The 17,081-nt window shown below is 45.2% G+C and overlaps 1 protein-coding gene across 7 annotated transcripts in view; it reads right to left on the bottom strand.

Moving 5' to 3' along the window:
* Positions 1–277: 277 nt before the first annotated feature.
* LOC147609797 (uncharacterized) overlaps positions 278–17,081 on the bottom strand; it is a 36,832-nt gene continuing 20,028 nt past the window's right edge. For 2 of the 7 annotated variants that reach the window (XM_086787272.1, XM_086787273.1), the window contains exons 14-16: positions 12,262–12,319; positions 1,516–1,798; positions 278–1,269 (exon numbers count right to left, since the gene is read on the bottom strand). In XM_086787272.1, the coding sequence (XP_086643398.1) occupies positions 614–1,269; positions 1,516–1,798; positions 12,262–12,319 (997 nt within the window). In that variant the 3' untranslated portion in view covers positions 278–613. The remainder of the gene's footprint in view (positions 1,270–1,515; positions 1,799–12,261; positions 12,320–17,081) is intronic. The other 5 variants (XM_086787274.1, XM_086787276.1, XM_086787277.1 and 2 more) reach the window with 3 other exon arrangements.

Here is a 17,081-nt window from a genome sequence, read left to right as displayed (position 1 = left end):
TCTTTAGTCTCATAGACGCTTGGGGTCTTTCAGGACATTATATATAAAAAAAACTCTCTCTCTCTCTCTCTCTCTCTCTCTCTCTCTCTCTCTCACCACACACGCGCGCACACCCAGTCAGCCATTTACTCTATTACTGGTTGCAAATCAGAGTGCCCAGAGAGCTGCCAACAGATCACCAGACAATGCAAATATGAGAATTCGGACACTGTCAACTGCGAGTATAAAAAGAACAACGCATTCTCCAGATGAGAACTCACAAATGTGCAAAGCCTCAAGAATGGAAGGGTACAACATGTTATAAATGGCAAGAAATGAATGGGCGGCAAGCCCGGACAAATGGATCAGTTTGAAAATCCTTTAATCAGGTGCATTGCTGCTTCCCTTTTAAGGGCCTAGAGGATCGGGTTACTTTGTACATACATGCAGTTGCTTGATGAACTTCAAGGATTTGTTACAGAGGAATCTTCGTATCCACACACCACACTATAAGGCTCCTCGAAAACAACTGCTACAATACATCGTTCCAAGTCCATGGCAGTTTTTGCTTCTTTACAAGCTCCGTACAACCTGGACAGTTTTTTGGACATGATTCGATGGTATCAGACACGGCTCACATCATCATCGCTAGGTCTGCCAAGTCATCCATAGGCACGTCAAGACCCATTAAATCTCCTCCAGCATCAGGTAGCCCCGGATCATCAAAGTCCAACCACGAACCCAAATCTTGACCTTGCCCTCCAAGATCACCATGCACTACAAGGTCATCCATGCCAGGAATCTGCAAGTGTGTAAGGTCAAGTGTTGCTTCACCTTGCGGTTGTGCTTCCACACCACCAAGACCCACCATCGTAGTTTCCTGTTTGGCCCTCATGCCAGGCTTCTCTGACAACTCAGAAGGTTTACCCAATAACCCATTTACAGCCTTCAGTAATGGTGCCGTCTTTTGCCTGGGTTTTGTTTTGGTCTTCCTCTCACCTTTGATTGTGCCAAGACCCTGCCGCCCACCCCCTTTATTATTACCAGCATCCCTTTCCCTCTCACTCCTCTTGCCCTTAGTCCCACAAAGAACACTCCCGACACTACCACTGCCGACTACATCTTCAAGAAGAACCTCCCTTTCTTTAGACCGGACACACCATATATCATCCTTGTCTCCCGTTCGTTCTGAAGGGGTGCTGGCAGCCACTCGATCACTCTCACAAGGATCCTTGTCGGCCTTCTCTGTACCAGATGCATGGCATATCCATCTAGTTCCTGCTGAAGCTTCTTGTTCCACAACCATCATGAAAAAAAGGGTTACATGTGAAGGTAAAGTTACATCAAACATGCCAATTCCTCAAGACAGCAAACATGAAAAAAAGGGTTACATGTGAAGGTAAAGTTACATCAAACATGCCAATTCCTCAAGACAGCAAACGAAATTCATAAAGATGATGCATGCATCTTCCTGCAGTACATGCCCATGCAGAAGGAAGAGAGAGAGAGAGAGAGAGAGAGAGAGAGAGAACAAACCTGCCAACTTCAGCCCCAAAGAACCCATCAAAGATAGCCCAACTGAGTTGATGCCAGCCTGCACGTCACCGCTGTTTGTCAATGCTTTCGCTTCCCCATCTTTTGATGAAACACACAAAAGAATTTCCCTTAGGCCAGCATCTGTAAAGCAACTCTCCCCAGTCTCTACAAAATGTTTCCATCTTGCTAGACTTCGCTTTGCTAGTGTCAAAGCAGCAGCTCGCCCAGCCTTAGATGCTGCACTTTTACTCCCTGAAACCCCCAAAAGACCTCCTCGGCAACCCTGCAAATCGGAGTAAGGTACAGTAAATCCACGAAAGGAGATTACCTTGCCTTTTCACAAACATACATATGCAAAAGAATCTTTGGCCAACTTGCAATTGATTGGACCTACCAAGCAATTGATTGGACTTACCAACAAGTCCACACATAGAAAATGGGTCTCTCCTCTCATTTCGGTCTATGGGACCCCAGTGCGTAATGCGGCATGGGTCATTATAGGTCCTCTATTTACAGTATTCCCCTAAACGTGGATGGTTTAACCTAAAGGGAGTTTAGCAATAGGCCAGTTAGCAAACACTCATCTAGCCCAATCCCATAAATGTGCTTGCATATTTAGGGAATCCCGTTATTTTATATCGAAATAGATTAAAGCCTCTGGTGCAGCCACACATGATCCTGCCCTCTACCATCCGTTTTCAACTCTGCAGGCACAATCACGCACAGTTCATGAACATATAAAAGGCCTTAGCAAAGACAATCGTCTTTAAGGTGGATGGATAATTAGGGAATCCTGTAAATGCAGGAACGATAAGATGAATTGATTTTAATGGGATAAATTAAAGCCCCGCCGCCACCAAAGGTCCTGCCCTCTTCCATCCTCTTTGGACTATACAGACACTGCTTCACATAATTCATGGACTTAAAAGAGGCATTGTGATATCAAAGATGATTGTCCTTAACTCTGGACTCTCTTCGGAAATGCTTGTGCATTTTTATTTTTATTTTTATTTTGACTCCTAACTACATTATCTGAGCAAATAGCCTTGAAAAACTCCAGTAGACATATTATGATGATTCCATGCTTTCTCCACTCCATCAGCCACACATTGTTTTAGAGGAGTTTGCAACCTGTCACATGTGTGGAAGCCCTGTGTGTCTTCTTTCAGTTCTAAGTAATTGCATGGGAACCTTGATGCAGGTCACCAACAAAAACAGAGAGAGAAGAGAGAAAGAGCTGTATTTTCAGTATATTATATAGTACAACAGATGTCAAAAAGGCTGTACAAAACCGTGGCCTTTGGCCTTCCAAAAGATAACCTAAAGACCTCTAAGATTTGACTCTTGACTTGCCCCAAAAGGGGGTCAAATGAACGGACTGATTCTGGCCTAGCCTTTTTATAAGCCCCAAAACAAGCTAGTCGGTTTGCCCCTTATGCTGTCGGCCTGCTCACGACTCATGACATCTGCATTTAATGAGGCACCTTTACACGAGTGAGCTTCTACTGCTGGCCGACTGCTACCTATGCTCACCAACAAGGTCTTGGGCTTGTCACAAGGCTGAACTAAGTACTTTAATCCTACTGTTTATCTGCCGCCCTATCAGGTATTAGCCTTGGTATGCCCAAAATGGCATCCGACCCTCAAGGCTGCCATTCCCTCGGGTTTTGGGCCCATGAAATTTTCTACCCTGGCTGTGTTACTCTCCTTGGACCTGTGCACCTTTGTGGGACACCTTCAGCACTTAGCTTTGCTGAGCCTCATGTTCTCACACCAACGCCACATGCGCAGAAGCTATGTGTGCCTTCTTTCAGCCCTAAGTAACTGAATAGGAACCTTAACGCAAGTCACCAACAAAGACAGAGTGGCGAGAGAGACAGATAGATATCTCTATTTTTAGTATATTATATAGTACAACAGATGTCAAAAAGACTTTACAAAACTGTGGCCCTTGGCCATTCAAAAGATATCATGAAGACCTCTAAGACTTGACTCTTGACCTGCCCCAAAGGGGAATCATATGAATGGACTGATTCTGGCCTACCCTTTTTATAAGCCCCAAAAAAAGTTAGTCAGTTTGCCCTTCAATCTGTTGGCCTGCTTACGACTGATGACATCAGCATTTAATGAGGCACCTTCACACATGTGAGCTTCTGCTGCTGGCCGACTGTTACCTATGCTGGCTGACAGGGCCTGGGCTGTCACAAGGCTGCCCTAAGTACTTTAATCCTACCGTTTATCTGTTGACCTATCAGGGAATAGCCTGGGGATTGACCATGTCCATGTGTGCACGTGACACAGCCTGACCTCTACATACAAAGGCAGTTAATCAAATAATTACATGCTTACATTATATATGCAGTGTGGGTAGATGGTATATGCCAAATTGAGATCTATAGGGTTGTGTGACAGATATAGATATGTGTATTAGGCCCTAGGATATTAGTTTGGTGACATTCTCCTCGCAAAAAATGTCACTTAGAGAGTATGGTTGTTTACATGTCAACCAAGAATTTAATCTTGGGCTTAATTAGGATTTTGTTATCATGAACCCTCTTCTTTTGTAAAGCTTATGATAGTGCTGACTGAATAGTGGAGCTTTCTCTACGTCTCCTATACGTGTGTTCTTGCATACATCTTTGCTTGCACATCTTGTATTTGCAGGCTTTCTCCACGCCAACATTTGGTTCATAGCAGTCTATCATCAAGGCTTAGCTCCAGGTCATTGGCTGTGTTTCTCTCTCTCTCGCTCTCTCTCTCTCTCTCTCTCGCCGCCTGCCCTGCTTACTTCCGCCGCCTCCCCTGCTCGCCGCCGCCACCCTGCTCGCTTCCTCCGCCTGCTGCCCTGTTCACTGTACGCCGCACAGGTCTGCTGGCAATGGCCAGTCTATCTATCCGCTAGGCTGCGTGCCTGCTTTTCCCACCCACCCTTGCTCAGGCCCCCAAGGCAGCAACATAACTCTCTCTCTCTCACTTCTTCCATGGCTTCCCCCTTGCGCAACCCGACGAAGGCGACCTTTATGGTCACAAACAAGAGGATAACAAATGTGGAAAAGGAAATGAAGGAATGGAAGGCAGAGATGGAGGGATGGTGGAAGGAGAAAGCAAACTTTCTCCAAATGGTATTCAATAAGGGTAAGCGGTGGAAAGAGGAGAAGGAGGACCTCATAGCGGAAGTCAAAGACCTTCACGGGGAAGTCAACACGCTCAAAGGCGTAATTTCAGCTCTTCAGAGGGAGCTTGCAGAGGCCAAGGCAAATGGTGGACTTGAAGAAGGTGAAATTCAGCCATCCATGATAGAAGAGCTCAAGGTTATCAAGGAACAAGTACGGGCAATTAAGGAAGAAGAGAAGCAACAGGAAGCAAAGACTTCCTCATGGGTGGAAGTCATCACCAAGACGCAAAAGAAGATGGATGAAGCGGAGAAGTGGATAGAGGTCGCCAAGAAGGGTAAAGGTAAGGAGATAACAACCCCTACACCTACAATCATTAACATGACTTTGGAAGAGGAACAACGAAGACGTACACGTGCTTTGCATGTGAGGATTACCGGCCTTAAAGACGGGGATAAAGTTGAAGAGGAGGTGAAAGAGCTTATGGTGTTGATGGGGATTGACAGTCCGACACACGCAAAAGCCTGGAGAGTGGGCAAAAAAAGCGGAGGCAACGGGGAAACATCAAAGGAAAGAGCTCTCATACTTCGCTTCCCTTCTATTGAGGCGAAGAAGGAGTTCTTGAAGAGACGACCCACTTTAAAGAATACAGGCATTTTTCTTGGTGATGATCTTACTCTTTCACAGCTTGCACATATGAAGGAAGTCATGCCAGAGATTAGAGCAGCAAGAGAAAAGGGTAAGATAGCATTTTATAGAGAAGGGAGGGTGGTCATCGTGGAGCGACGCTCTACATGACGGTGCGAGACCTATGGGACCAAATTAAAGCTGGCAGCCTCGAACTGCAATGGATCCCTCAGACTTGATGTAGGTGCCTTTGAGGACAGCTTTAGAGATAGAGATATAGTCTTCTACTCGGAGACTCACCAGGCCCCTGGTCAGATGATGCCACAGGTGACAGGATACAGATGGGAGACAGCTTGCAGAGTAGGGACGAGATCGGTACACAGTAGTAGAGGATCAGGAGGGGTGGCAGTTCTTTTCAGGGAGGAGCTGCAACCGCTTCTACACATAGTTCGGAGAGATGATCAGGCCAGATATATGTGGGTGAGACTGAGGGCCGACACAGGCAGATTCTTGTATATTGCCATATGGTATTTTGCTCCTAGTACATCGACATATGCACCACCTAGAGGGCAGTCTCCTTTCTCTGTGCTAGATGATGACATATGGGAGTTCTCTAGGGATGGAGACATCATCCTGTTAGGGGACTTTAATGCCCGGACGGGCAACCGCCAGACAGCCTTTTATGATACCTCGGAGGAGATGCTGAGAGAGTTGGACACTCTGGATATGGGATTAGACAGACGCTCACAGGATGTGGAGTGCACAGAGTATGGGAGATATTTGGTAGATATGGGGACTGCGCATGGGTTGGCCATACTTAATGGCTTGCAGAGGTTTCCGTCAGCCAGCTGGATTTACTTGCTTTCCACATAGACATGGTGCTAGCACAGTGGATTATGTTATGGCTATGCCCAGCTTTGTTTCATGCATTGAGGACTTCACAGTTGGATCTCGGCCCATTGGGGTAGTAGTGGATCATGCATTGTTGACATTGACTATCTCTTTTCACTTTACCACAGCTCAGAGGACACGAGGGGCAGATCACACTCAATATACTTTTACCTCAGAGACTGATGCTGTCTACACAGATGGGATTTATAGACGTCTGTACACAGAGGAGCCAGGGAGACCTTTGGAGGAGTTGACCCATATACTGACAGAGACTTTACATGATGCAGCAAGAGAGGCATATCCACATACTCAGCCTGGACAGAGACAGCATTCTAGATGTATGCCCCAGAACAGCTGGTATGATGAGGAGTGCAGACAGACCAGAGCCCGACTGCAGCGGGAGGTTGCTTTGGGAGTCACTACTCACCGACAGTCACGTATTGCCTTCCGACGCCTTGTGCGAAGGAAGAAGCGGGCCTTCCTTGCTCAGCTAGAGCAGGAATTATACCAGCTGTTCTTGAGCCAGGATTCGAGGGAGGCTTGGCGTCTCCTCTCCTGCTTTGGCCATCACTTCTACAGAGGTCTGGGGTAGTTATGCAGCATCTCTATATACAGGTCCTAGACAGACACCTTTTCCTGACCCGCCAGCACCATGCCCACAGACATGTACTTTCTTTACCGCAGAGATGGTAAGGAAGGCCATTGATAGGATGAAGACTGGGAGAGCATATGATCACGATGGATTGGTTGCTGAGCACTTTATTCATGCGAGAGACATGCTGGCAGAGCTTCTAGCAGTGATGTTCAATCGTGCTATGTGCGAAGGCTTACCCGAGACTTGGAGTAGGTCCACCATCGTGCCTATCTTCAAGTCATGGGACCCTATGCAGCCAGGGAATTATCGCACTATTATGATTGGTCACACACTAGCACGATTGTATGCATCCATTCTTGAGCAGCAGTTGAGTAGATGGGCAGAGAGAGTTGGCATTCGAGCAGAGGGACAGGCAGGGTTCAGGAGAGGTTTCTCTACTCTTGACCACATCTTGACTCTGCGGGCCATTATTGAGGAGGGCAGGTCGCATGGGCGACGGATTTATTGTAGCTTTGTGGACTTCCGCAAAGCATTTGATACAGTGCCCAGAGCCAGATTGATGAGGCGATTACAAGAGATGGGGGTACCCACAGAGCTCATATGGGGAATTATGGCTTTATACAGATCAGTTGCAGGACAGGTACGCACCCCAGAGGGGGTCTCTACTTTGGTTCACTCCACTATAGGAGTGAAGCAAGGTTGCCCGTTATCTCCTTCACTGTTTGGTATGTATGTGGATGAGGCTTCTGACTACATTGAGAGATTGGGGGACAGAGGAGCCCAGCTAGCAGGTACATGGATCCCACTATTGTTATATGCTGATGATATTGTGTTGATCTCTGACTCTCCTGAGGGTATGCAGCGTCATCTGGATGCTTTACATGAGTTTGCACATGATAGTGGATTGTCTGTCAACCTTGGCAAAACCAAGGTTATGGTGTTTAACACCACGCCACAGTGGGTTAGGCGATCAGCTTCCACATTTACATATGGGCAGGAGATTGTGGAGTATACAGATGCATATACATATCTTGGGGTAGTATTCAGTGGGCCAGTGTTTTCGATGAGGAGAGCAGCAGAGACTAGATTGACTAGAGCACATGCAGCCCTGGGTGGTTTGGAGAGGATGTGTTCGCAGGTTCAGTTTCAGGAACCTCGAACGAAACTCTGGCTTTTTGACACTCTAGTGACATCAGCTATGCTTTATGGAGTGCAGATATGGGGACCTTCAGTGGGCCATCACAGCGCAGGCGGGTGGAGAGGTATGGAGAGGCCTTTGGTATCTATGATTGCTAGGCTTATTAGAGCCAAGGTTGTGGTACCTCATGAGATTATTCGAGCAGAGCTGGCGGCTGCCCCTCTGGTGATTGAGGCTCTTACGAGATCAGTCTCCTACATACATGGCTTGTGGGATCTCCCCCGAGACATATATGCACGCCTCGCCCTGGAGTCCTCCCGACAGTTAGCTTTACAGGGAGACACGGCTTGTTGGTATGGACAGATGACATCTTGGTTCCAGGCACATGGTTTTAGCATGGACAGATTGCCTCCCTTCCAGTATTCTCTGGAGGCACCCTCTCTCACTCTTACACGGACAGAGATTACCAGACTCATCCGTCAGGATTTAGTTCAGCTGGACATTAGGAGGACATGGATACAGCCGACTGAGGAGCTGGGCACGAAGATGGCTTTCTACAGAGAGCATTTTCTTCAGCTCACAGCAGATGGTTTTGTGATCAGACCCAGTTACATGGATGTACACTTGTCTCATGCAGTACGATGTGCTATTGGTCAGATTCGCACATCCTCACACCAGCTTGAGATTGAGATTGGCCGATATAGAGGTATACCAGCTGAGGCCAGGATATGCCGAGTATGCCATGGGGAGCCAGAGACAGAGCTGCATTATATATGCCATTGTACTGCAGACTATGAGATACGTGGTCGTTTCCACTGTTTATTCAGAGAGGGTTTTGGACCACTTTCCAGAGTCATGGGGTACCAGGACCAGAGGTGTTTGGGATTGTTCTTGCTTGAGCTGCGGAGACATAGAGATAGCCTGCTTAGGCGCACAGAGAGCCAGACTCAGAGGCACATTACAGACTTCTTTAGTCCGGCCATCACTGCGCCAGATGGACCACAGCAGCAGCAGGACATGGATACCGCCCACACCAGGGGTACACTGATTGATCGTGCGATTGAGCTTGGGTGGTCCAGACGCCCACGACTACGGAGGAGGGCATCCCAGCATAGACGGAGGTTGCAGCGGCAGATTCGGATTATTCTTGCGAGGCATGCGAGACACCCAGTCAGGGTGCTGACCACAGAGGATATTGAGGAGATCCGCCAGTGTCCGATGCGGCACATATTATGAGATGGAGGTACCTCCATAGTGTACCTTCCAGTTCCAGTTCCAGTTTCATTTTCTAGGTGCCAGTAGTATCATCTTTATTTTTCATTTTCTGGGTTTTTTTATCCAGACATTGTATCAGATCCACCATGATGTAACTTTTGGTCTCATAGGTCATTATGGCCTTTTGAAGACGTTAATATAACATTTCATTTCATTTCATTTCTCTGTACAGGTCATGGGCTGGTTTCGCATCTATAGCCAGTATGCACCTGTACGACCAGCTAAAGATGGTGTTTCTACACCAGTAGGGTTTCTGCTTCTGTAAAGCTTACTTCACATCTGTGCACAGTTGTACCAAGCCATAGAAGCCTGTATTTGGCATCTGTGCAGTTCCATAAACAAGCCATACACAACCCACATACAGCCCGTGTCCTGTTCCAAATCAACGAACTGCCCTATTTCTATTCATTGACCTGTATGAACAGTTTTGATGCTGATTTCTAATCTTGCTCTGCCACATGGGATCATAAGCACAGAAAGATCCTGCTATTATGGAGTGGAAAGAGTTTAAGTAGAAGTTTGTGGAAACTTTTGCTCAATCTGAGGATGATTATGTGGAATTTGCCAAGTCTTGTGATCTTTTTATGAACAATTAAACCTTGTTGAACCATTCAAATGAGTTGCCTGCTTTTATGTGTGATGTTTCACTTGTTGATTCACCACTTTGTAATTCAGATTATGTACCATGTTCTATTTTCATTAAATCTTGTTTTCCTGTACTGTAATAAGATGCAAACTAATTGAGTTGCAATCCAATGTGAGCTCACACACTAGTAAAAATGACTCTTGTACCCTCCTAAGATGCAAACTAATTGAGTTGCAATCCAATGTGAGTACCTTTCATATAAACTCACACACTAGTAAAAGTGATTTTTTGAACGATTTGAATGAGTTGTCTACTCTTATGTGTGATGCTTCACTTGTTGAATCACCACTTTGTACTGTCAACAAATCTCGTTTTCCTGTACCCTTCTAAGATCTAATATTAACATGTATTATCATTTAATAATTGTTAAAACAAAGTAACTTTTAGATATTCTAATCTAAGCATTTTTTTATACCAAGCCTAATTTCATCTTTTGCACTCAAAAGAATTATGGAACCTCATGTATGGCTGTGGATACAACCGTGGGTGGATATTTGCATGAAAAAGCTGATAATCCTGGAGAAGTGCATGCTGAAATTTCAGCAAAATCAGCCATGGATATAGCTGTTGTAACACTTTAGTCCTACCATCTGCTGAGTCAAAGGAGGAAAAGATTTTGCAAGTTACTTGCCGAAAATTTAAATGTTTTTCTGGCAAAGCTATCTTATGGACTGCCTCCTTTGAGAAGTGTTGATCATCAGATTGCGTTCATTCCTAAATCACAACCAGTTTTTTAAGAATCCATATTACTTGAGTCTCAAAGAAGAAGACAAAATATGAATATCTCCAAATGGGACATATTTTTTGGGGTCAATGCGTTGTCCCACGCATAAATGTAACCGGACTAGGAACACTTATTTGTACAACTTTCCAAGCAGCTTATTAGGCCAGGAGCACAGCATTGGACAGTGTGTGGACAAGTCAAGAGACCCACTAGATGCAAGCCGGTCTGAACAACCAAGTTATAAGCTGTTTGGGCACATGCACAACAGGCTGGGCAGCAAGGACCAGATGGAGGACAAGCTGGGCAGTAGCATGAACCATGAACATGCCACATGGCATTCCATACATGCCAACAACAGACGTACCTCGTTGTGAGCGAATCTGGCTGCACAGGAGGGGTTGTTCATGGCTTTACCAGGTGAAGTGCAGGTCGTGTGGCGAGTCGAGCACACCGACCTATAGCAGGGGTGTAAACAATGCTCTGAAATACAAAAGAATGTTTGACAACTAAATGTAAACCTAAGTCAGAAGGTGACCAACTGCAGATGAAGCCAAGTTACTGATAACACTACGCTTTTCCCAAACGCCGCCTGAAATCTGCACTCCTTACCTTCAAATGCACGGTTTAGATCTCACAGGCTGCTTGACTGCAGAAGAAGGGAAGCTAATGATTGATAGGAAGTGGCCCCTATTTGTAGGCCCCCTAAGCCCCCTTTTATGCTGGTCGGCTGGTCGGCCTGCTGGTAGACTTGCCTGACCAGCCTGCCGTGTTCACATTTGGGTGCCCGCCCACTAGCTAGTCCACACGTGGGTGCCCGCCCACTGCCATGCACCTGTTCATACCTGTCCAGCACCTGGGGCAGCTCTACCGATCTGCAAGTGCTCATATCCGCTGTCATTATTTCTCTGTTAATAAACACTCACATCCAGCCATTAGTCTTACAGACATGGCAACACGACAGGCACATAAGTCAAGAGACCCCACCATAAGCAATCCTCGTCACAATTTCTAGAGAGCTTGCTGCCTCTTAAGCACTGATAGACCAAAGCCCACAAATCTAGGATTTCTGTGACCACCTCCACTCAGTGGATTCTCTCAAGTGAGGTCAGTTTCAATCTGGAGTTTGTGGATGACATTCTAATTTGACCCGTGCAGATCCGAAATGCAAGTGACCTGTGCATCTGACGCGAGTATGAGGAGCTGATCTCAGTAAAGGCTCATCTTCAGGTGGTAGGGTCTCTAGCTGTATCCATGTCCTTTGGATCTATAACTGCCAAAAGCTACGCTTTGCTATGTTACCAAAACTGTGTACCCTCTTTATAGCTAAAGGAGGCATCTCTGTGGAGCAAGCAGGTTGCAAACTCTGTTAGAATGATATGGGGCAAAATATATATAATCAGTACTAATGTCTGCAGGGGGCCAAAATGGACCCACAACACAAAAAACAGTACATAATGAGTAGTAAAGCTGTGGTGGAAGATGCATAAGGCATCTCCATACAGATAAAAAGCATAGAAAAGAAAAACTAGAATTATACCAAGGCACACACCAAAATTACCACTAAGTTAATCTTTGCAAGGAAAGCTAAAAAAATTAGCTCATAATATCATGCTATGCATGAACTCACGCATCACAAAAAACAAGGTTCAAAAAACAATTTCATAAGAGTAAGCTCGCTCTTTCATGCAATCATGTTCGTGCATACATATGCAAGATAACAAAAGGACAAGCTTATACCAAACGTTTGTTGAATGCGATCTCTATAAGTTTTGTCATAGCCAATTGCTCCCGCTCCCTACATAGCAACACAAAATGCTTTAAAATTTGTATACCAACAATGGAAGTTCAGGTTTTCCCCAATCCTAACAAAAACCAAAGTGCAATCTCCACCAGAGTGTCTACTCACAAAGCTTCAAAATCATCAACTCCGACTACGTGCTATGACATCCCCACTCACATCATCAACACCCAAGAGTATAAAAATATGTCACCACAGTAGTCAAATCTTCATTCATAAATCATCAAACTGAGTTTCTATCACTTCTCTGGAGGTGAGAAGAAGAATCAGCCATGATGAAGGCTAGGACTAAAGAGAACACACACACACACACACAGTAGCTGGTCGGCCAAATGCACCACTTAAGATAGAAAGAATTAGCCACAACTTGGACAAAGACTTCAAGAGATATCTACATGTCTACTAATTCAGCAAAAAGATGTATATACCAATGGAAGTTGAAGTTATTTCCCAAACTTAACAGCCACCAAAGAGCAATCTTAACTCCATGAGAGTCTACTCACAAAGCTTCATAGACTCTCAAATCTTCAGACTACGTGCTATGACATCCCCCCTCACGTCATCAACGCCCAAGAGTACGTGCAGGTTCATCTGTAAAGATGTGTTTCCCTACTAGACAAATGTTCATAAATGAGTATCTATCACTTCTATTGTTACATGTAGCAGCAGAAGATATGTAATTAAGCATGTGATTAACAGCTTTGATGCATTAATATCGATATTACAGAGACAACGGGAGAGAGAGATCACACTAGACACTCAATTGGGTTTCGATAACACATCAAAAGACACCCACCTTTCTTGTTACCACAAGCATTTCGGAAACGTTTCATACAAATGCCAAAAGTTTCATAAATAGTGCAGCTTTCTGCTGCCTGCATGCTGCTAATTTGTCAAAAACACTGAACATGTTAACAAGAAACCAAAAGTATGAGGGAGACTGAGACTCCCAATGTACTTAAATTATTGAAAGATTTGAAGCTAGTACAAAGAATACAGCTCTCAGTATGTGAACTAACCTTCTATTGAACTGAGTGCGGGTTCTATTCTGGGCTGCCTTAGAAGGCAGGACTTATGTGGGACACAGTTCCTTTCCTGCTCAAGGCGTCGGCCACTAGGTTGGCCTTGCCTGGAAGATACTTGATCATACCACCAAACTGTTGGAAAATCTGATACTAGCAATGTCAACGGTGACTCCAATTTGCAGTTGGCATCGTCTGAAGCCAATGCAAAGCTTGGTGATCTTTGCGAACCTCAAAGTCGTGTCCATAAAGAAAATGTTTCCGATGCTTCAGGGCCTATATCACAAGGAGTTGTTCCCGATCATAAACCGAGTAGTTCTTCTTTGCACGGATCAACTTACGAAACATGTAAGCTACTGGATGCCCATTCTGTTGGGAGATCGCTCTGATAGCGATGTTACTGTCACATCGGTGAGATCACCTGAAATGGGTCATCCCAGGAGGCTAACGTTAAACAAGAAGCCTTTGATAATGCAACCTTGAGGTCCTTGAAAGCCTGTAAACCCCAAGGGGTCATCTTAATCTTTTGCTTCCGGGTCTTCACGCCTTTAAGCAAATCACTAAGAGCTATCGAGACGTCAGAAAACTTGTCAATGTAGGTGGAATATGCCTGGCAAATATCCACAAACAACCTAACATCATACGTTGTTTCTAGAATCTCCCTCCCAATTTAGGATCTCCGCCACTTTTGCTGGGTCTAATTAGATGCCTTCAACACTGATTATATATCCGAGGTAGTGAACCTCGTATAAATAAAATTCCGATTTCTTCTCATGACATAAAAGTGTTGCTCTCCCGCAACTTCATCACTTTGTCAACATCAATGTCATGCTCCTCTTTGGTAGCTAAGAAAATCACTACGTTGATGGGAGAAGGAAGAATTAGGGTTAGGTCATTTGGGAGACATACACAGAGAAGCAAGGGAGAGAGAGAGAAAGAGAGAGTTGTGGGGATAAGTCAACTCATGAGGCATGAGTGTGTGACTCCCCTATCACACATGTATATTGCACTAGTACACATAGTGCACTTAGTACATTAAAAGTACTAAGTGTACTATGTACTATAACTTATGGGCTTGCACACACTATAAGGGTGGGCATAACGCCTTTACCCCAATAACCTCCCACTTAAAGGCAAAGTGCCCTTAAATGAAGGAAAAGAAAAATCAGCATGTACATGATAACTGACCTCATCCAATGCCCATCAAGTGTCTGCAATGAGCAAACCGCTCCGGAGGCAAACTCTTCGTCAACAGATCAGCCGGGTTGTCATCCGTATGAATCTTAACAAGCTGAATTTGCTTGTTCTCTATCACCTCTCTGATGAAGTGATACTTCACATCCACATGCTTCGTCTTTGCATGAAAAAAAGGGTTCTTTGCCAACAGAATGGCACTCTGACTGTCACAATGCAACAATGGAATATCCCCTGTATAGCCCAAATCAACCACTAACCGAGATAGCCATAATGCCTCCTTGCAAGCCTCTATGGCTGCAATATACTCGGCCTCTGTAGTAGATAAGGCAGTGCACTTCTTTATCTGGATGACCGGCATAATCCGAATCCGTGTAACCATGCACTAATGCATCCTGTTTGCCAAAGCAAATGCACAAATCCTGTGTGCCCTTCAGGTATCTCATGACACCTTTCACTGCTTCCCAATGCTTCTTGCCAGGGTTGGCCATGTATCTAGAAACCACTCCCACTGCAAATGCAATGTCCGGCCTAGTAGCAACCATGGCATACATGAGACTGCCACAAGCTGAAGCATACGGAATCTTGGCCATATCAGCTCTGTCTCTATCTGACTGTGGGCTGTCCATAGCACTGAGTTTCACATATGGAGGCAAAGGAGTACTAGTCTTCTTCCCCCCGTCCATATTGAACCTCTGCAAAACTTTGCCAATGTATTCCTTCTGAGACAAATACAACACATGCTGATTTCTGTCCCGAAGTATCCGCATACCCAAAATGTGATTTGCATCACCCAAATCCTTCATATCAAAGGTCTCATGCAGCCTTTTCTTTAAGGCATCCATCTCTTTACGAGATTTCCCGGCAATCAACATATCATCAACATACAAGATGAGGATCAATAGACTGCCATCCAAAGCTTTCTTGGTGTACAAGCAGTGATCTATGTCACTTCTCCTGAATTTCTGAGATTTCATGAATGTATCAAATTTATGATACCATTCTCTTGGTGCCTGTTTGAGCCCATAAAGACTCTTTTTCAGCTTGCATACAAGCTTCTCCTTTCCACTCACTGCATAACCCTCTGGCTGCTGCATATATATCTCCTCATGGAGATCACCGTGAAGAAAAGCAGTCTTCACATCCATCTGAATCAAGTCCAGATCATCATGCGCAACCAAAGCCAACACAGCTCAAAGTGTGGTCATTTTGACCACTGGAGAGAAGATCTCATCAAAGTCCACACCATATTCCTGCTTGAAGCCCTTAGCCACTAACCTGGCTTTGTATCTTGGCTTTGCATCTGATGCAACTTTGAGCCTGTATACCCACTTGCATGGCAAAACCTTCTTGTTTGCAGGCAAATGCACCAATTTCCAAGTTCCATTTTTATGCAGAGAATCCATCTCTGACTTCATGGCACGCTCCCATAGAGCTTTGTCTGCCCTCTGTAAAGCCTCCTTGTAACATGAGGGCTCCCCACAGTCAGTAAGCATCAAGTAGTCAACCCCTGGAACAAACCTGTCAGGGGCTCTGGAGGGTCTAGTGGACCTCCGTACCCAATGACCATCATTTGCAGGTTGCTGTCCAGCCTGCATATCACCCATTGGTGGCTCCTGTTCCATGCCATAAGGCTGAAAAATCATGCCCGGTATCTCCTCTAACTGTGGTATATCCATAGGGATATCTTCTGCCATCTCTGGCTGTCCATTTGGACCATTTTCAGCACCATTTAAGGGCTGGTTTTCCTGCTGTAATGGCTGATTTACAGCCCTTGGTTGTTGTCCATGATGTCCATCATCATCAAAGATGACTCTGCCAGGCTCCTGTTGCCTTGCAGGCTCCTTATACATGCATGTTTCATCAAAAATGACATCATTGCTGCGTATGATCTTTCTATTCATGGGATCCCAAAGTCTATACCCCATTTCACCTCTGTCACCATATCCTAGGAATATGCATTTGTGAGACTTAGGATCAAGTTTGGTGCGCATTTCCCTGCGTATGTGCACGTACGCAACGCAACCAAACACTCTCAAGTGCTTGTATGACGGAGGCTTCCCTGTCCATACTTCTTCTGGCACTTTCCCACCAAGCCTCGTGTTAGGTGACCTGTTTATAAGGTGAACGGCTGTCATAACAGCTTCAGCCCAAAAACCATGAGGTAATGCAGCATGTGACAACATAGAACGGACCTCCTCCTGAATGGTCCTGTTCATCCTCTCTGCTGTCCCGTTTTGTGGAGGATCATAAGGAGTAGAGAGCTCCCTCTTGATGCCTTTAGCATCACAAAAGTCCTGAAACTGTTTGGACATATACTCTCCCCCATTGTCGGAACGCAAAGCCTTCAGTGTTTTGCCAGTTTGATTCTCAACTAGAGCAACAAACTTCTGAAACACTGAGAATGTATCACTCTTCAAACGAAGAGGATAGACCCACACCTTGCGTGTGGCATCATCTATAAAAGACACAAAGTATTTTGCCCCTCCCAAAGAAACCTGAGGCATCTCACATACATCTGTATGCACAAGCTCTAACTGAGC

The sequence above is a fragment of the Cibotium barometz genome, chromosome 50 (assembly GCF_041138505.1).
Source record: "Cibotium barometz isolate CiBa-2024 chromosome 50, ASM4113850v1, whole genome shotgun sequence".
NCBI lineage: Eukaryota > Viridiplantae > Streptophyta > Polypodiopsida > Cyatheales > Cibotiaceae > Cibotium > Cibotium barometz.
This window is presented reverse-complemented; position numbering and strand designations above follow the sequence as displayed.